This window comes from Panthera onca, chromosome F2 (assembly GCF_046562875.1).
Source record: "Panthera onca isolate mPanOnc1 chromosome F2, mPanOnc1 haplotype 2, whole genome shotgun sequence".
NCBI lineage: Eukaryota > Metazoa > Chordata > Mammalia > Carnivora > Felidae > Panthera > Panthera onca.
This window is the reverse complement of record NC_138356.1, coordinates 78,576,012-78,597,205: the sequence shown is the minus strand read 5'-3', so window position 1 is coordinate 78,597,205 and position 21,194 is coordinate 78,576,012. Positions and strand designations below refer to the sequence as shown.

Sequence of the window (21,194 nt, the reverse complement as noted above, 5' to 3'; positions counted from 1 at the left end):
TTTTTGCTGGACTCCTGCTGAGCATTTAGTTTATTCAAGTACTCACCTCGGTCACCGGGAAGACCCAAATGACTGGCTTATCGTCTATGCCTTCACATACCTTGTAAGGATAGAGAAGCTGGGAGTATGAGGGTTGGTGGAAGGTGATGCCAAGATGAACGACTGGAAAGTCGACCACGTGGCACAACAAAAGTATAAGGACACTTAATAGTGGAAGAGATGTGGCATTTTTGGTAACAATGACTATGCCAGTCATTGTCTTATCACCACAATGACCCTGTAGAAGAAGAGGGTCTCACGATTAGTTTACACATGAAGAACATTAGGCTCAGAAGGGTTAACTAACTTACAGGTGAATGGAGAGTCTGAACTTGAATACAGGTCAGATTTCAGAGCCTGTGCTGTTTGTAGCTACACTGACCGGGAACATCTCCATAAAGAGGTGACGTTTGAAAAGTCATCGAGACACAGGCAGGATTCTGAGGTGAAGATGAGTCTATCGATTCATCAAAAAATACTAATTGTGTGGATTTTATGCCAAGCACCTTGCTAGAAGCCAAGAGCACAGTGGTGAATGATGTACTCTGCAAGCTTAGAGCCACCTTTGGTCTGGTGACAAACGCAGTGAACTATATCGCTACACAACAGGTGTTCTTGGCAAGCAGGTGCAGAATGTTCTGGGGACAGAGGAGGGGTGATTATCCTTGCTGGGGCACTGAGGGACGAATTCCCGATGAAGGGGCAACACAAGCAGAATCTTGATGGATGAGAAGCAGAAAGCTTAGTGGGGAAAAATGTCAGAGGAAAAAGTCTATTCAAAGAGTGCATACAGATTGCCCCCTTGGTGCAGGTGCTCTGCTAGACCCTCTGAGAATTATCAGTAAACAAACGGGGCTAATTGGAAAGAACTTGTGTTTGGCATGGTGGAGGTTCCTAGAAGGTAATACCTCCTGACCGAAAAGAATAATTAAGAACGCGATCAGAACCTTGAACAATAGTGTTCATTGATCGTGAACCGTAGACACCCATTTCTTCCATCTCCTGGCTTGATGCTCATGACAACTCTGTAATTAGAGATCATACTTCCATTTTATGGAAAGCAAATTGATTAAAAGGGCATCATGGCCTTGTACTAAGGAAAAACGTAGACCCTCACCCAAGCCCTTCAGTGCCCACACCCTGCCATGTCCCAGTGGCCTAAAGAAGCTCTGGAATGTTCCTTGCAGCTTCTTGACATATCTGTATAATTGACCAAAGGTACTGTATTGATCACCTCTGATGGGTCAGAAGTGCAAGATTCAACAGGTGATGCTACTGAGCAAATTGTAACATTTATTCACAGAAACACAATGAGAGTGGTCCCTTGTTAAGAACAAGGGTTATCTTGAGTCTAAGTCCTACTCGGGCCCTGGATTCTGAATATTTCTGGTGCGTGGTGTGTGTGTGTGTGTGTGTGTGTGTGTGTGTGTGTGTGTGTGTGTGTATTGGGGGAAGTGGATAGAAGGGTAGCATCTTCTGTGTGCTAAGTGGTGTTGAGGAGTGAATGCATGGGGTTCCCAGGTGAGGACATTCACTCTAGGCTGCAGCAGTCAGAGAAAGCTTGCTCACAGTGAGAGCCTTAGAAATAGGCCAGTGAGATGGGGAGGAATCAGCTCCTGCACCAGGACCTCAAGCTCTAGTTCCTGAAGTGTCTGTGTCAAATAAGCAGGTGGCTGTTCTAACTCCAGCTGCACCTGAGACTGGCCCAGCTGTGGGCTGGAGCTAGGGGCCAGGTGCAGAAGTGCAGAGGAGGGAGTATCCCAGAGCTGGGTCAGGGTAGCAACCCCTTCTGTCCTGCGTTTGCTGTGGGTGGAGTTGAAGGTCAGTTTCCAGGCTCAGCTGGGTCTGAGTCAGGGTGACCCATCGGAATCCAGTTGTGCAGGACTCTAAGGGAGAGCCTGGGGACATTGAGAGATGGAGGAGGTTTGAGTTGGAGAGGGGAGCATTGGCCCTGGAATAATTCCCAAGTTCACGTGCAGACGGATGGTCCTTCTGTGGCATTTGGCACGGATGTACAGCAGCAGGAGAAGGAGCTGTTGGAGGGGAGGAGGGTGTGCAGGAGCCTCCATGTCCCAGAGGACCAGCTGAGGCCACCCAGGCCACCCTGGGGTTTAGAGGGAGGGGCATGGGGTGAAAGATTTGGAGCTGAGCACACGAACCCTGGCCACAAGGGCAGGTCTCAGCAAGGAAGGCTGGGCTGACCTGCGTGTGCCGTGAACATGCCTAGTTCATTGGAACCGGGGGCAGTGTTCGGCCAGTGCCTCTGGTGTGTGCAGTTGTCATAGTAGCCATTGCCCTAAACTTTCTGAGTGCCCCCCCGCATTGGCTAGTTGGCCTGGCCCCTCCCCCAGATGCTCATATTCCCTGTGATCCTTAAATCAACGAGTTATGCCTGGCACAGCACATGGCCTGCAGGACCCTGCTCATCACTCTGCCTGGCATTATTCTGATTGGCGGGTGCCTGCACTAACCAGTTTGGGATATTCTGTCCCCTTTCCCAAGTACAGGTATGGCCCAGGTGTATGCCCTAAGGAACAGGACGGAGGAGTCCAATAGGGGAAAGGTGAGGCATAGGAGGGCAGGGTCCAGGTGAGAATGTCCTGTGATTGAAAAGAACTTCCTGGCTTGGGGAGGGGAAGGGTTGGATGTAGCCCTTGGAATGAGAAGAGGGCTGAGGCTGCTGGTCTTTCTGGACTGGTGAGTCCTGGCACAGCCCTGGGCAGTGGGGCTAGCCCTCCCTCCAGAGGGACGTTCTGTTTCTGTGGAAGGAAAGACAGTGACCACCTGTTCTCACCTGCTGGGCGCTGACTGTGGGCACTCCCTGCCATTGTAGGAGCAAGTCACGACTGTCCCCCACATCCTGTGGTTTGCCAGTCAGGCCACAGTCACCGTGGGCCGGAGAGTGGCTCTGTGTTCCTCGGAACGTATTGGGGACTGTGACTGGGCCTGGGCATGGCCGCTGCTGCTCCCACAAATATTTGATTAGCTGCAATCACTGCTTTTCTTGGTTCTCCTTGCTTGGGAAGCATATGGCTGAGGCAGATGGCCCTGGAAAGTCTGAACCACATAAACAGGGCTCTTCGCCTCCCGTTTGCTGTCTCCTAATGACTTACCAGCACAATAGGTTTCGGGATTAGGAGACAAAGCCTTACACCCCAGAAAACCCCATAGTGTGCCCCTTTAGGCACATTTAGTGCCTGCTGTTTGCCGGGGAGCGTAGATCGGTGTGGGTGCTGGCCCATCGTGAGGACGTAGCCGGAGACAGAGCCAGCCTCATGAGCTACCTCTCGAGCTGAGATCCAGCTCACTTCCGCAAATGTTTATTAAACACCGCTGCCAAATTCTCAGGGATTAGGTCACTTGGAGCTTTGGGCAGCCAGACATTCTATAAATATTTGTCCGGCCCGGACAACCGCCCAGAACACCGGCCCTGTGCTAAGCCCTCACCTTACTGCAGCGTCCACACTGATGATTTAGGCCCGGCGATAACATCGTAGAGAATTTAGATTTTATTCTAAGTGCCATCAGGGGTGATGACGTCCGGTTTATATCTCATATGAATAGACGCAAGAGTGGAAATAATAAAAGCATGTTTCAACATTGAGAGAAAATCCTGAAAGGACACAGAAAAGATTCGATTAATCAGAACCACATTTTGAATGTGAATTTGCAGGATTCGCAGATGATTGATCAGGGGGTGAGGGGGAAGAGGAATCAGAGATGGCCAGGAGGCATGGTACAACTATGGGTAAGAGACGGCAGGAGAAACACATTTGGGAAACAAAATCAGAGGTTCTGTCTTGGATGTGTGAGTTTATGGTGCGTATCCAACATCAAAGGAATAATGTCTCGGGGCTGAGGGATCGCGCGCACCCACGCGGGAGAGAGATGGGACTCTTGTCACACATTTGAGAGCTCTTAGCTTCTAAGTGGTGTATAAAGTGCTGGAAGTGGCTAGGGTCCCCTGCGGAGACCGTGGGAGGAGAGAAGAGCTCATAGGAGAGAAAAGACGTGGGTCGAACACCCTGATGGAAGTCTACAGTGCAGAGAGGTGGGAGGTGCAGGAGGAGACACCCCATGGGATCGAGGCAGAAGCAAGGTGGCCAGGAATAAGGAGCCATCTCGCTGCCCCCTGGAGTCATATTGTTATTGTCACTTTTGCTCAGAATTGAGGCGGAGGGAGTTAAATCTCACCCCACATCTCCCAGCTGGAAAGCAAGGAGATTCTGCGTGCTTCTCCGTCCTTGCAGGCAGTGCCCCTGCCCTGGTCAAGACAGCTCTTGACAGCTCCCCAGAGCTGGAGGGCAGCTGAGGCTTCCCCTTGCATTTTCCCTGAGAGTTTTCTAGTAGCCAGTAGAATTCTGCTGTGAGTAATTTTTTTTAAGTTTATTTATTTATTGAGAGAGAGAGAGAGAGAGAGAGAGAGAGAGAGATATTGAAGCTCAGTGCAGGGCTCGAACTCATGAACTGTGAGATCATGACCTGAGCTGAAACCAAGAGTCAGACGCTTAACTGACTGAGTCAGCCCGGAGCCCCTGTTGTGAGGACTTTTTAATAGTCACATCAGCTACACACTCCTGTCCACGTGGCAGTACACGCATGGCTGTTTCTCTGAGCACCTGTTACAGGTTAGTCCCTATAGCAGGTGCTGTCACAGGTTGTCTTGCTTCACCCTGGCAACCCTCGAACAGGAATGCTCTCTCCCATCCCCATTTCACAGGGGAGGAAACTGAGGCTCAGACCCGGGTAAGTTCCTTGTTCACAGGAACACAGCGTACAAGTGGAGACCCCAGGGCAAATTCGTGGCTTTTCACTCAAATCTGTGTCTTCTCCTTGCAAAGGCAGGAGGCCATGTACTGCACTCTGCAATTGAAATGCAAATGGAAACACCTGAGTTGGCCGGGTGGTTAGGTCCCGTCTAAAGGAGGCCGGGTGGGTGAGCCGTCGGGTCACTGGAGTCTGTTAGAGGCGACGCGCTGGCCTTTCACATTTGAGATGAGATAGCAGTGCACGTTATGGGCTGACAGAATAGGTGTCGAGTGCTGGCCTGGCTGCGCCCCCTCTGACAGGTGGGTTGCAGTGGTGACAATTAAGTAATTAAGCCCGCTCAGTGTAGACGGGAGAGGGCTCGCTGCTAAATTGCACCTGCAGCCATGTTCCTTTTCAGTGGGTCCAGTGATGGTTTTTCTGCGTGCTTTGGATTAGTTTCTGTAAGCAGGAATTTCTGTGAGGCCGCGGTATCTCTGTGTAACTTGAGTCTTCGTGCGGAGTAGGCTGAGTGCCGGGACTGCTGGGATTCAGAAACTGGGGAGTGTCGCCTCCTTCACCCTGCACTCACTAATGATGGAGTCACGGGTTGAGTCCATGTGTACCCGAGTGACCACAGTATGCATAGCCCACGGTTACATCATTCCAGGACCTCGGCTGCTATTCTGTAAGACGCAAGTGATGGAGTAGTGTGAGTCCAGCGAGGAGAGAACAAAGTTGGGAAACGTCGGACTGAATACTGAAGACTATTCCTTGTCGTTGTTGTGCTATCACCAGTGACTGGCATTATGTCTAACATACCGCCTGTGTGGCTGTTGGGTTCCATAACACATATGTGAGGAAACAAGCTTAGGGATGAATGGGTGCAAAAAAGTACAAGATATGGCATCCCCGATGTACTACCTTTGACGCTGAGGACGTAACTTAACCTCTGTGGTCCTGAGCTGCTTCATGAAGATACAGTGAAGACTCTCATACCCAAGGTCGAGTGAGACAAGGGATCTGAAGTACCTAGAACTCAGACCAATCCCAGGCTAGCTTCTGTAGAGCGATTTGCAGTGGGTGATCAGTTTTGCATGTAGTACACCTTACAGAGAAGAGACATTTGCAAGTCACGCGGTTAATACATAATGATGTCTAGACTGCAACCCAGGGCTTGCCACCTCAACCCAAACTGGTTAGGTAGGCCATACAAGATGATGCAAATGATGCGATGTGTCTGGAGAGATGAGAAACTCTTTCAGACAAGGAGGTGTCTGTGGAGATGAGCAGCTCAGGGATTACCCGTTCCCTATCCACGGACAGCTGTGTGGGACAGGTACACCCCACGGGGAGCTCTGATCGTTCAGTTCCAAATTCCAGTGTCTTGCACAGGACCTGACATGTAGCAGGTGATTAATAAGGAGTTAATGAATAAATGAATATGTTTTATAGTATAGAAAAAAAACTCATAGAAACATATTCACCTGGGATTATGGATAAGGCATAAACTCATATCCTTGTTCATTAAAGCACATTATTTTCAATATTCCAGGGACATCATATTTTAGGTAGAAAGCAAGAAAAATGTCTGTTAGGGGAGTTTAGATGGATGGTGCAGTCGGTTAAGCATCCGACTCTGGATTCAGCTCAGGTCATGATGTCACGGTTCATGAAATCGAGCCCTACTTTGGGCTCCGTGCTGACAGCATGGAGCCTGCTTGGGATTCTGTCTCTTTCTCTCTTTGCCCCTCCCCTGCTGTCTCTTTCTCTCTCAAATAAATAAACATGGTGTTGTAGGTAAGCGATGAATCATGGGAATCTACCCCCCAAACTAAGAGCACACTGTATACGCTGCGGTTAGCCAACCTGACAATAAATTATATTAAAAAAACAATAAAATAAAACAAAAAAATGTTTTTAGTTTTTTCAAATAGATACACAAATGACAATATGATGTGCTTCAAAAATTGAAGGTACAAGTCCGTTCACATCTCTGCAGATATCTCACCAAAGTGCTTTTTTTATCTAAGTGCCCTGTTAGCAAAATGCTAACCTGCTTCCCTCATCTCACGGAGGCTGAGAAGACCTGGGCTTATAAAATGAAATGGGATCCTTTTTAAGAAAATTTTTTTAAATGTTTATTTATTTTTTGAGAGAGACAGACAGAGAGTAATCAGGGGAGGGGCAGAGAGAGAGGTAGACCCAGGCTCCAAGCTGACAACACAGAGCCCAATTGTGGGGCACAAACTCATGAGCTGTGAGATCATGACCTGAGCCGAAGTCAGACACTTAACCGACTGAGCCTCCCAGGCACCCCAAAATGGGCTCCTTTTTTGAAAGCCAGGTTGGAAAGAACTGGGTCTTATCCTTCTCAGGCTACTAGGGCTTTTCATGGCCAAATGGATGTTCTGTTGAAGGTGGTTCTTTAGAACTCCAAGAAGCTCATGGCCTCAACCATTAGCTTGCTTGTTCAACCATCTGCATAGGACTTGGGGGCCCTGCCTCAGGACTTCAGGTTATTACTTTTCAGGTGACATTTATATGTTCAGTCATTGCTATTCAAAGCACAACCTTTGTGCCAGGTTGGATGGATGCACAGAACTTTCCGGCTCGTGATATAACCAAGCCAACCTTCTACTCGTGAACCCTTGAGCCATTGTGAACATCCAGAGCCATCATCCTGGGCTCCAGCTTTCCTCAAGCTACTTTTATTTCCAGGAAACAGTATTCCTTGCCTTATCCATACAGGATGTTGACACCTCTTTGGTTGGGGCAAGTCTGTCCTAATCTGGTGGGTCTCCCCACTTCCATACTTCAGAAAAAGTCATCAACACCTTGGCTGTTTGCTCCCAGGGGATTCTTCTCTCCCTGTGTGGATTGTTTTATTTGGGGACAGAGTCTCCAAGAAAAGAAGCAGCTTTGATGGAGTCACAGAAGGTCATGTCCTACCTCTCTAGCTTGGCAATGAGTGTTCCCCGGCCCTAGCAGCCATAAAACACTTAGACGATATGGGACTTTGCTCTGGTCATTCTCTAGAGAAACAGTGAACACCTGCTTCAAGGTGTTTTTCTTTTCTGCCTATTCTTTGAAACTGGTAGAAAAAAAAAATAATAATGTTTGGCTTCAAGGTAACCTTCTGTCCTTCCTGTTCCTGGAAATAGCCAGAAAATCACCTAGCATAAAGATCATCATCATTATCATCTTTATCTTACTAGGGAGTCTGGCTGGGTTTGGGGAATTTTATAGTTAAACATACCCCTTTATTTCTCATCTCTTCTGAGTCTTAGATTCACTATGGAAATCAGGCAGGGCATGATTCTTGCCTTATTTGCACTCCGATTTCATAGCCCGCCCAAGGCCAATGGTGAGAAAATGGTGGGGCAAGTTTAGAAAGCAAGTCTGCCTTACTGCGGATGTCCCGTTCTTTAGAACGGGATAAGAAAGCTGAGGTCTTGACTTTGAGTCGCTCTTACTCCACCTGTTAGAGGATTCTCACGTGTGAATGTGGTCTGGGTTTGAAGACATTCTCTGGTAGCTTCTCAGCATCTTCATCTGCCAACAGCCCAAGCCTCCCCTGGCTGTCCTCAGGCCTGGAGGATTGGAAGAGAATCTCCCCGAGTTTTGACCATTTAGCACACACTTGGTTCTCTGGGCGGCTCTGCTGTGCAGGCAGAACCATAGCCATGTTCTTGGAATTGGGGTGGGGTTCCTTGCACAAGTAAATGTGCCACCAGAGGGCTGCAGGCCTGGATTCTGGGGCACCGGGTACACATGTGATGAACAGCACCTATACTCCGTAATCTGCACTCACGGAGGCCCTGGGGCGGGCGGGGGCGCCCAGCAGAGGTAAGGTCATCATTCGAGCTATAGATATTTGGAGACACTGCCGAAATGCAGATTGTTGATATCACTCATTTTTGTAGGGGAAAAGCCCCATGAGAAACTAAAAGTCTTTTTACTCTGGCCTTCTGGCCTGAAACTCCAGATTGAGCTGTTTGAAACTCATCCCTTGAACAGTGGGTGCCATTAAGGAGTTCCTCTGCCTCTGCGCTATTCTCTTTTCCCTGCTCTTCTCCTCTCCTTTTCCTTTCCATTCCTTTTTCTTCCTCCTCCTACCTTCTTTCCTCTGCCTGTTTCCACTTCCTTATTTCCTTTTTTTTTTTTTTTTTTAAAGCACACTCCACGCTCAGTGCAGAGAGCCTGACATGGGACTTGAACTCACGACCCTGAGATCAAGACCAGAGCTGAGATCAAGAGACGGACGCTCAATCTTCTGAGCCACCCAGGCGTCTACCTTGTTTCCTCTTGAAGTTCTAACTGTCCTTTCAGATCCTTATGCATGGTACCAACACTGCCACGCACAACAGCAGACAGATATTTGGGGAGACCTAATCTCTGCCTTCTCACTGGGTCACTTGAGTAGAATCTGCTCACCCGACAAGTAAAAACATTCTAAAGAGAGATGTGGCTCTTTACTCCCCTGCCAGGAGAGGGCAGCCTCCCAAAGTATCCCAGGGTCTTTGAGGGTGGAGAGAACACACATTTTCTTCATATCTGGGCGGCCAGTGCCTGGGATCTCTGGGTGCGTAGAAGGAGGGGGAGCTGGAACAAGAACCTTCCGTCTGCCCAAGGGGGCTGCATAAAATAAGCTGGAGAGCCAGTCCTAGAAATTCTAGGAAGAGGCCTTGCGGAGGAGAAGAAAGTAGCATTTCCTTCAGAGTGCAGGAGGAGGGAGCCAAGATGATGGGTAAGGTGTCCAAGTGTGGGTTGTCCTTACTGAGGGGAGGAGGCAAGCACCGTATCACTGGTGCCCACAATCCCAAACGGTGTCCGTGATCGGCGAGCCTTCCCTTGCAAGGAGACACCTGTTGATGTCCTGCTTGATAGTAACGAGAAGATGACACAGAAAGTCCCATCAGGCATAAGAAATGCCTCATCCTGGGCTTAATGGGGCCGTTTGGGATTTGGTGACCTCTAGATACCATTGAGTCTTGTGGTCTAGATTGACAGTCTGCTCAAAAATCAGAGAAGTTTAATTTCTCATAGAAATGTGACCAGTGGAATTGTCTTCGACAGAAAGCGCCCAGACCTTTCTCTGAGCACAAAGCGTCATCTTACTGCGTATTGCACACCCAGTATGTGCCTGGTCTTAGGATCTTGATTTATTTTATGCTCTTTATGTCTATATGGATCCCAGGTCAGGGTGGATATGCCCGTTTTTCACATGGAAAGCTGCTGTTACAAGGGGTGATGTCACCTGCCCAAGAAGGCTGGGTGATTGAACTGTTTTGCTGGCTGTCCCTCCTGGTACTGGACGCCTCAGTGCTGCTCTGACCTTCAGAGTCTTTACCCCATCCATCCTCTGCCGTGCTGTCAGGCCGGCTGATAGATCAACTAGGCCTTGACAGTGATAGAGAAAGGGCTGGTGTAGCAAATAAAAACAGAAAGGCATTTGCACACAAGGATCACTTCTATTTAAAGGCCGCATCAATTTGAATCCAACGGGTCTAAATAGGGCTGCATTAGCCCAGTAATTTTATTTCCTTCATGACGAAGTGCAAATTAGAGCAGGCACATCTGAGCAGTCTTGGTAATGACCTGGGGTTTTACGTGTTTTGTTCCTTCCTCTGAAGCTACAAGACAGGTCTTGGTTTGTGTGTCACTGTGCCCTGGTGGGGGCGGGCAGTGACCCTTTGTCCCTGTTTCCAGAAGACTCTTCAGGCCATCTGAGGACAATGCACAAGGCAGTTGAGCTGTTTTTCTCTGCTGGTTGCACTGATTTTCTTCTTATCTTCTGGGCTCTCTTTCCAAACATGCTATTTATTTTTTTCTGTAGTGATTTATAGAGGACCTGCCTTTGGCTAGGAGACAGGTGCATTTTATTCATTCACCCGAGACTTCTTTCCTTGGTTGCTAAACAGATGGGTGTGAGGATAAATCCAAGCAATACCTCGTCACATGGCAGACACCAAGATGCCTGCCTCTTTTCCTTTGAGCCACGGTCTCTCCATCCGTAGTAAAATCTTCTCTAGCAAGTTCCTACGAGGATTAGGGAAGAGTAGCAAACGTGAAAGCTTGTTGGAAGCTATAAAGTGCCACGTGGTTTGTCATTATTATGAACAGGTAATCATTGCTTTGTTTGATGTAAATATTAGCATTACTTATTTGAGAATATTTTGATATTGTCCCTGGTGTGCGGTTTATGTGTTAAGTGGTTCTGAGAAGTTCACCCACTTGCTTTCCATAACTCTGGCCGGTGCGTGCAGTAAAGTCTCCTGTCATCATCAGACAGGTGAGTCTTCCTGAACTTGAGTCTGATTTGCAGACAGTGCTTAGGAATTGGAGTTTCTTTGGAAAGCTTTGGAAGACACAGAGTCAAACAAGTTCCTTTGAAACCTTGATGTCTAATACAATGAGGATTAGCACACGTACCTAAAACTCAAGACAGAGTGTTCTCCATATCATACATGATGTGAACAACATTTTCAGGAGGGAGATTCTAGGGGCACTGGGGAGTTCTTGGAGGAGGAAGATGTTTCTGTCCGTATCTTCTCTTCCTCCCTGATTTCAGGAGAGGAGGATTATGGAAGGCTTCATAGAGGTGAGTAGGTGAGGAATTTAGCAGCCACTGATTTCCAGCCTCGGAGCACTGCACGACGAGATCGTAGGGTTTGTAAGGGATTAGTCAGGTTCTTCTGAGATGCCAGCCCAGTTCACTCGACAGGAGTCCTTCTGTGATTTTAATCTTTGGACATCGCAATGCGTTTGGGGGCCATTACTTTCTTTGGGCTGGACTGACCCCTGAGGACCCTGCAGGTGTAGGACGGCACCGGAACTCACAGGCTCTTACTGGGATTTGTTTTGCAGACGGCAACAGCCTGCACTCCGCCTGCGCCCACGAGAACGCCGTGCACAGCCGGATCTTTCAGATCTTATACAGGAATGAAGAGGTGCCCATCAATGACGCCGTGATCTTCCGAGCTCATCTGCTTTTAGACGGAGAAAGGGTAAGTGGTAGAATCTGCCGCCAGCCACGAGGTGCTGTCCCCTCCTCCTGCCTTTTGTCGCCATTCCCAGGTGATGGTAAGTGACGGAGAAGCTATGGATTTGCTCTAAAGTCTGACAGGGATTCCTGGCTTTAGAGAACTCATGCATGTATTTGTTCTTTCCGGTACTCATTCTTTCACTCATGTACTTTCTCCATCCATGTCCCACACAGTTTCCATTAACCGACTTACTGAGGCTTTGATTCCTTCTTCCCTTGCCTGTTTGTTCATCTGTTTGGGCAGGCATTCTGTCACGGAGTCAGTCAGCAGGCACCGACTGTCTGCTCCGTGCAGGGCTCTGGGCAGGGCCCTTGGATGAGGGACAAAGCTGGAGAAAGTGGCAGGAACTCTGCCCTCGAGGGCTTGGTAATCGAGTAGGAGAACAGGTATAGAAGCCAGCACCCTGGCAGGTGACGTGCACTCTGCTGGCTGTAGGCACAAATAAACGAAGGCGCCCCGAGGCTGGAGAGATGAGCTCTGTGGGAGGCATCGATGCTTCCACCAAGGGGCTGGCTTTGAGATGCACCAACTAAGAGTCCCTCAGACTAGGACAAATAGAAAGGGCACTCCATGCAGGGGGAACAGCATGAGGTGAAGCCCACTGACCTTGGGGGGTCTCAGTCCGTTTGTTGGAAGCTTGATTGTAAAATCTCTATTCTGGGACACCTGGGCAGCTCAGTCGGTTAAGCATCTGACTTCGGCTCAGGTCATGATCTTGTGATCTCACGAGATGGAGCTCCACGTCAGGCTCTGTGCTGACAGCTCAGAGCCTGGAGCTTGTTTTGGATTCTCTGTCTCCCTCTCTCTCTGTCCCTCCCCTGCTCATGCTCTGTCTCTCTCTGTCTGTCTGTCTCTCTCTCAAAAATAAATAAACCTTAAAAAAAAGAAAAGAAAACTGTCTATTCCTCAGGTTAGCACGTTTCGAGGGAATATTCGGAGTCTAAGGCATTACGCACACTTCCCCAGTCCCGCCTCTGATTTCCATTGCCGCACTCCAGCTGCTCGTTTCCTGCTGGAATGCCTTTAACGATATGGAAGTATATTCCCCTTTTAGGAAGGTCCTTTGGCAGCAGGTCCCCCCACTCACATTCCCCACTTGGTGTGCAGAGCGCCTCCTGCTGGCCAGGTGCTCTCTTCCTCCTGTCAGGCCCTCCTTTCCATCCAAGTCCTTATGGTCCACGCAGTGACCAGGTTCCACTGTGTGGCTACAGGTGAAAAACTGTGGCTCATGTTTCCTTCCTCCATCCATCCATCCATCCATGCAAGATTTACTGAGTACCACCGATGAGCACCTATGAGGGGCTAACGATAAAATAGTGACCAAGAAAATACCCCTGGTGTCTCGGGACTTATATTTTACTGGCAGATCAGTACATTTCAGTGTAGTCAAATAAATAAGTCACGGACTTCCTATCCCTGAGCTTCCTGTGGCAACATGCCCAGCCCACTTGTGGTGAGATGCACTTGCAAGGGCAGGAAGGGGGGGCCTGGCACCCCATTGGGGGTCCTGCAAAGCCATCACTGGTCCCAAAGTGGAGGAGGTCCAACTCCGGGAGACGACTTCTCTTCACGGTTGCCCAGCGCTCAGCTCCTGCACAGCCTCCACACGGGGTGGAGGTTATTTCCTGAGGACAAGGGACAATCAGGAGAGGCCTCCCTGAAAAGCCTACATTGAGCTGGGGTCCACGTGCCCAGGAACCAGGCATGCCAGGAGCTCGGGAAGACAGCATCCCTGGAGGAGGGCACAGCGAGGGCAAAGGCCCCGAGGTAGCGTGTGTCCCAGTTAACACCATAAGGCCGAGACGCCTTGCGCAGTGAGTGGAGGGAAGGGGCAGGAGGTGAAGTTAGAGAGGTGGTGGGGGAAGGCAGCCTTAGCGCTGTGGGTGACGGGAGGGAAGGGGGAGGTTATGCTTGGGTGACGGCAAGCCATTGATTTCGTCAGAAGGGCGCGGTGTTTGTCTTAGATTTTGTCCCCCGTCTTCCCATCTGTGAGCTTCTCCGGGGCCAGAGTCTCCTGTCTGTCTTTGCAACACCAGCGTCTGCCGTGGGACTCTGTCCGAGTTGCCCAGCAGATGCGAGCAGGTGACTTGGCTGGTGTAGTGAACAAACTGAACTTGAAATTCCTCCTTTTAGGAGAGGCCTCCTTCCTTCCAAACAGGAATGAGTATCCCTAGTGTTGTCTGTTAGCCGTCAGTGACCCTGGTCCCCTTCTTCCTTATGCCCTCACAGTGCCCACGAACAATTTATCTGTCATTGAAATCAAAAAGACCAAAACCACCCTCCACGAGCTGGGCGTGCCGTTTGACTACTGGAGCGTCTGCCCTCTGCCCTCCCCACCTGCTCTGGACCCCGGGGCTGACCGCATGCACCACTCAGCCGCATCCTCCTCTTTTGGGTTCTGTTTGGGTTCAGCTTGGCAGTGATTGGAGGAAGGGAGGGGAGGGGGGCCAGAGAGTACATTCCCCAGGCTCCCACTGGGCCAGAGAGGGCTGCTTGTCCACTGGCGTGCTGGGGCTAGCTGTTGTTCTGGGGCTAGCTCGTGTGCTGGGGCTAGCTTGAGTGACCCAAAGGTACACATGCTTTGCCAGCTCCCCGTTCACCCACTCAGTGATGTCACGTTGGTGGCCAGCAATCAGTTGTGATGGAAAGATTTATACCAGAGAACTCGGCAATGCTGCCCATCGGGGTTTTTAGTTTTCCTTCTGAGAATTGGTTGTGAAACATTTACCCAAGGTCTCAGCTCAGGTCAGGGGGCTCGCTCCATGGAGCTTTCCCTCCAGTTCTGATAACCACTCACTCGGCCCACCTCTCTTGGTCCAGGGCATCAAGGACATCCTGCAGTGACCAGTCCTGACACACTGGCCATCATCCGTGGCTTTCCATAAACCCTCCCTGCACCCTTGTGAGTCATCTCTTTGCTGAACGGCATGGCTTCCTCATTTTGAGTATATCATCAGCTTCCTTCCTGGACCCAGTTTCGGAAGAGACCCCTGAGGTTGTTTTGAGTTTTCAGGAACCCCCAACTAGGCTGCGTGTTCACACTTCGCTCACCCAGGTTCTGGCGGGCGAACGTTACTGTATCTCTTGTCGACCATCATCCTTTGCTGTGTTGACCTCAAAGGCCTTCTGGGCAGAAGTTGCGTTGGGAGGCTGGGTTCGGACAATGTTCAGGTGTCTCAGTCATCTTCCATCTGAATTCCACCACTCGCTCCCACCCCAGCATTTGTGGGCTTTCCCAACACCCAAGTTTAGCTCAGGTCAGGTTGTAACAAACCTCTGTTCTGAGGTTGAACAGGGAGTCTGTGTGGCTGTAATATATATCGCTTCCTTTTTATACCAAATCATTCATTGCTACAAGCTAATAATTTGTGTTGGAGTAATCCATACAGCAGCAAAGAATGCTACAGTTAATCATTATATCCAGATCAGTGACAATTGAAATTGATTGGGTCTGTCCATAAACGTTTCATATCGAGAATGGTTCCATTAGCTCTTTTCCAGTGAGTGTCTGTCTGCTTTGGACGACAAAAACACTGCTTATTGCCAGGGGTCCAGAGTTCACGTTCCGGCATGCGCACAGCCATCATTGTGAACAACAGACACTTATATGGTGGCTATGCATCAAGCATACCGTTGCGCATGCTATGAGAAATGCAGATGTGAAGATGCCTTCCACCCTGGGAGGGCACGGGTCAGTGCAAGACATGGCCGTGGACAGAAGCAGTCACCGCTTAAGGCATAAGATGGGATGTTTGCATGACGGTTGCAAAGAGTGAGTGTCCAAGTAGGGTGGCTGTTTAATTTATATACACCGTGTAATCCCTCAGAGGATTTGGAAAGGCTGACAAAATGCATAGAACAGTAAAAGGAAAAACAACAATAACAACAGACGGAGCCAGAGTCAAGGAAAATCACAAAAAGGGGGCGGGGAAGCCTGGAAGCCTAAATGTAAATAGGGCTAAATGTAACAGACCGAAATGCATGAACGTGGCACTAGGCGTTGCTAATGGAAGCTCGCACATTCAGCACCAAGTTTCCCAGCAGCCAAAGCAAAAAGGATAGTTACTAACCACAAGATGCTTGGTGCCCTGAGGAGGATGAGGGGCAGATTACATCAAAAAGTCTTTGTCAACAAGGCTGCGTGTTTATAGGCTTAAAAAAGAAAAGCATTTCTCAAAGCGTAATTCCTTGTTGTACCCACATCACGGTCTCCTGGCATTACTTGTTCAAAATGCAGATTCTTGAGCCCATCACAGACCTAGTGAGTCAGGCAGAGGGTTTTCTTTTGAGGGGGCAGGGAGTTGATTAAACGCGTTGAATTGTTACGGAATGGGTGAAGTTTCTGCAGAAGGCTGTGAACAGCTCTTGAGACCAAGGGTGGAGAGGGCAGGGGAAAAGCAGTGAAGTAGACCTCCCATCTGGGGAAGAAAGCATCATTTCCAGAAGGATGGTGCAGGGGCGAGAGTGGACGGGAGAGTTGAAGACACAGCAGTTAGCACCATGAAGGCCCTGCCGGACACCTTATGTTTACCTGTTGTGAAAGTGGGGGGCGCCCTCAGGAATCAGGAGGAGGAGAGTTGGGATTTGGAAAGGTCCATCTGGCAAAAGTACGGAAAGTCGGGCCCAAAGCCCCAGGACATGGAGGCACTGCTAGGGTCCACGTGGGTGTTGGGGAGCACCACAGCAGAGGCAGCAACGGTAAGGATGTGTGGAAAGAGGGAGCTATGTTTTAGCCGAGGGCCTGTGGACCTGGGCTCAAGTGTGGGGGGTACAGCACATCGCATAGTCAAGAAAGTTCAGTGGGAGTTGACCGTAAGGTTTGGCCACAAAATGGGCTTGGGGTCCATTGGCGGTCCAGGGTAGCTGGGAGAAGATCACTTTTGGGAAGTGATAGAAATGCAGGCTGAGTTATAGTAACAACCACAGGATCTTAACACTAATACCACCTTATATGTATTCGACGTGTGTTGTGTGGTGGGCGTTGCACTGAGTGCTTTGCTTGGAAGGTCTCAGCAGCCCATCGCTACGGTATTGTGGTATATTTTGCAACACTTGCTTTATGGAGGAGGACACAGCGATGTAGAGAGGTGATTTGTCCAAAGTCACCTACCAAAGTGGTAGAGTGGAGATTTGAACCCCGGCAGTTTGACCACAAAAGCCTGGGTTTCTGACCAGCATGTGGACCCACCATGTGGAGTTGGTGTAGGAAGGGTCCTCTGGTGGCCAGGTCCATAGGAATTTGGAAATAACAATAATAACTAATGTTTATAAGAATGGTCTTTGGAGACGCCCAAGTGGCTCAGTTGGTTGGTTTCGGCTCAAGTCATGGTCTCATGGTTCGTGGGATTGAGTCAGTTGCACTACAACCTGAAGCTTGCTTGGGATTCTCTCTCTTCCTCTCTCTCTGCCCCTCCCCCCCACGCACACTGTCTCTCTCTCTCCCTCTCTTTCTCTCACTCAAAAAATAATAATAAAAAAGAATGGTCTTGGCTCACATGTTGTGTTAAGCCCTTTGGGTGTATTTTCTTAGTCACACAATAGCAGTGCTCTCTAAGGAGGAAGTAATATTTAACCTCATCTACAGCTGAGAAAACCAGTTTAGAGGGGCTGATTGGTGCAGGCTACAGCCAAGAATTGCACACATGTAGCTCGATGTCCGAAGCTGCCTCCTCCCCCACTGGCTGTGATGCAGCTCAGGAGAGAAGCTAAGAATGGAGAAGAGTCAGCATCATGAGCGGAGTCGAAAGCAACCAGGGAGGGAAGGCGTACCCACAACACAGAGGGGATCGCACAACAAGGCCAAAGAAGCTTTGGACCCTTGACTGAATCTGGGCTGTGGGACTCACCCGCCAGCTGACCTTGGGGAGGTTGAACTGGGAATTCACTCCTACATGGAGCCTCAATGTTCTCATTTGTGAATGAGGGACAATAGTTTTGAATTCTCCGTTTTATCCACATTGGAGAAGACAGAATGGGCAGTCAGCTGCTGCATAGGAACTCTTCTGCGGATACTAGGCTACTGGTTTTATGTTCAGTGCTACACCACGCTGCTTCCTGCTGCTCAACAATGACTCTCTCTTTTCTTTCATGTTTATTTATTTTTAAGAGAGAGAGAGAGAGAGCGAGAGAGCGTGAGCAGGGGTGGGGCAGAGAGAGAGGGAGACACAGAATCCGAAGCAGGCTCCAGGCTCTGAGCTGTCAGCACCGAGCCCAGCGAGGGGCTGGAACTCATGAGCCCTGAGATCATGACCTGAGCCGAAGCCTGAGCCACCCAGGCGCCCCTAAACAATGACTCTTAAAGGGAGGTGATGTCTTAAACCAAGTGATATGCATCAGTGGCTGGGCATGTGCGTGTGCACATACAGACGTGCACAGGTGTGTGCACCTTTCCACACGTGCCCATGTACGAGGGTGTGTATTTTGAGGGAGGGGCAGGCAGCCAACTGCCAATGATTAATTGAATGGTTAGAGAAGCCAGTGACTTTATCCTGGAGCATCTTGGAATTCAAGATTTATTGAGACATCAGTAAACCCATAGCCAGGCTCAACCCTGGCCCGGGATTCCGCTCCTAGTTCCAAAGGAATTGCAGCAAGTTTAAAACTGGGGCTTACAGTGAGTTTTTCTTGCCAGCACGCTCAGGAGGAGGTTAGGCGGGTTTCCTTTGCCAGTCCCACTTCCGAGGAACGGGCGGCAGGAGGCTCAGCTGCCTGGGTTGTGTGTACGAAGCAAGGTTTGTGATTATGCAAAACAAAGCTAGCAGAGGAAGTTATTCATAGCACTTGGATCCAGCAAAATGTTAACTTTTAAATGCTTTTTTTTTTCTCCAACACATTTTAAAACCCTGGGGACCTAAAGATAAATTCCATCCATATGTCTGTGCCTGAGTTCTGCTTAACCAGGAACGTGTTTCCAAAGATGCCTTTGGGTAAGAGATTTCCATCCCTGAAGGATGAGGACATTTTGCAAAGAAACAAAAACCAACAGGAGAGGGGGTGGAGAAGAGTTTTATTTATTCCTCAGGACACATGAATACTTTCTATGTGGCAGGCTCTATTCCTAGAGCTGGGGATCCAGAATGAATTGAGACTACTCTCTCCCTTAATGATGACTGATTGCTGTGGACACTGTGGGGGGGGGGGGGGTGGGATTTAGCCACAGGCCAGATGGGGATTGTCAGTGAACACCGTGAGCCTGATCCAAGTGAAGTTTGCAAATGCCAGGCCTGCATTGCCGGATCCAGGGATTTTTTTTTTTTTTTTAACAGAAGCTGGAAACTTGCAATAGAAATGTGAGGTTGCCTGATTTTTGAATGTTTGCAATTTGTAAGGTGCAACTTGCAGCTTGGCGAGGACTAGACAGAAACAATTTGGGTCCTGGGCTTCCCGGTTACGGACCGGAAACAATTACAATAGGAAGCATTGAATGCCAAGATAGAAATTAGATACCAGGGTTTTGTGGGTTACAGGGTAGAAGGGCTCCGTCCAGCCTGGGTGTGGGGAGGAACTCATGCCCTGCCCCAAGTGTGCAGTGCTCACCTAGGTTTCCCCGCTGAGCAGCGGCAGCAGAAGGATCTGGTGTTGAGCAGGCATCCTTCCTGAAGATGGGATGGTGTTGGAAGTGGGAAAAGAGGAGCAGAGGGTACCATCTTTTAGATGTAGGTGAGAAGCCAACAGGTAGAACAAATAGATTCCTTTGATAATTGACGAAAATAGGAAAGTGAAGAATGGAAGCAGCTGTGGATAGGACAGGAAATGCCAACGTGTCTCGAAGTGTAAACGGTTGAATGAAATGGACCTCAAGCCAAAAATGAAAGATCTGGGGGCGGCCAGGTGGGTCAGTCAGTTAAGTATCTGACTCTGGTCTTTGGCTCCATGAGTTCGAGCCCCACATCTGTCAGTGCGGAGCCTGCTTGGGATCCTCTCTGTCTCTCTCTCGAATAAGCTTAAGAAGAAAAAGAAATCTGCTTTCTTATGAAGCTGAGCCCTCTTGGGGGATGACCCCCACTTTCCTGGGTGTCAGCATCCCCCGCTTACACATGGACAGCAGTGCCCACCTGGCGAGGGTGCCCGAGGGCAGAGATGATGTCACCTCTAGCATTTTCCCATCGCTAGCCAAAGGGGGCTTCTTCCGGGCAAGTTCACAGCCCCCTTTCCCAGAGCAGGTGCTACAAACACTTCCCTCCTGCCGAAAAGGATTCCAGATCAAATCTGTTTGGGAAGTAAGGTGCTCAAAAGGCCTGTGCTGTAGAAAACTTGCCTAACGTTTTTTTTTGCAAATTGACTTTTTCCCCCATTTGACTCCATAAATCCCTTCCTTCTGATTTCCTCATAATGCTCACAGATCTCCCCTCCAACCAGAGTTCTGTGGACTCTGCATGGGAATTCTGCTTTATGACTAAATGACATTAACGTTGCAGTGAGGTTCTTTTCCTAAACTTTGGGAATTAGGCCAGCTACATTTTTCATCTGGGCCAGGTATGACTGCTAAATCCCTTCCACTTTGTTTCTCTTGCAGGTGGAAGAGGCACTAAGTGAAGTCGATTTTCAGCTCAAGGTGGATCTCCACTTTACAGACAGTGAACAGCAGTGAGTGTCCCTGAAGTCTCCAAATCCTGGTTTCCTTCCTCCAACGCTTCCTCGTCCCTGGGGCACCTCCTGGCCTTGAACCTCAGAACATTTCCCAGATGCCTGGCTCCCAGCAGTGGGGCTGGGAGTGTCTACACGGTCACTGTAGACTGCGTGCCTTTCAGGCAGATAGCTCAAGTGCTGGGTGCACAGACAACTCCTGACTGCTTGCCTTGAGTATCTGGCACCTTCTCATACCTGACACCTCCATTCGTTTCCGGTGCGGTATTAATTAGGTCTTCAGATTGATGACCCTATGAGGCTGCAATCCTCAAGGCTCCTTCTGAATCAGAGGAGAGCCTGCCTGGATCCCACGTCTTTGTCCCAAATATGTGCTCCTGTGCTTCAACTCTCTGAAAATTGAAAACCCGTTGACTTGTAACGTGCCGATTCAACGGGCAGGAGACAACGCTCCTCCTTCCTGAAGGACAATGCTTCCTCTCAGCCTGATCCATGGCATCCCCCTCCTGCTACTCTGGGCAGGCTGTCAGCTGTAGATTCCGTCAGGTCATAAATAAATGGTCCCTGTTTCAGGTATCAGGAAGGCCACTCGAGGGTATTACCAAAACTCTAACCTCTCATCCAGTTTATGACCTCTTCACTGCCCCCCTCCCCTGCCTGCTTCTGCCACCCCCCAGCTTCAGGCTTGTTGAGGTCAGGAAACTCCCAGGGCAGGAGCAGGGCGGTGGGAGGCCTCCTCTTTGTTCCTGCCTTCTTCCCTGCAGGGGCGTGTGG

General features: G+C 49.5%; 1 protein-coding gene across 4 annotated transcripts in view; it reads left to right on the top strand.

The window, feature by feature from the left end:
* FAM135B (family with sequence similarity 135 member B) overlaps positions 1-21,194 on the top strand; it is a 279,288-nt gene that overhangs the window by 170,721 nt on the left and 87,373 nt on the right. For all 4 annotated transcript variants that reach the window (XM_078441884.2, XM_078441886.2, XM_078441885.2 and 1 more), the window contains exons 4-5: positions 11,656-11,795; positions 20,350-20,420. In XM_078441884.2, the coding sequence (XP_078298010.2) occupies positions 11,656-11,795; positions 20,350-20,420 (211 nt within the window). The remainder of the gene's footprint in view (positions 1-11,655; positions 11,796-20,349; positions 20,421-21,194) is intronic.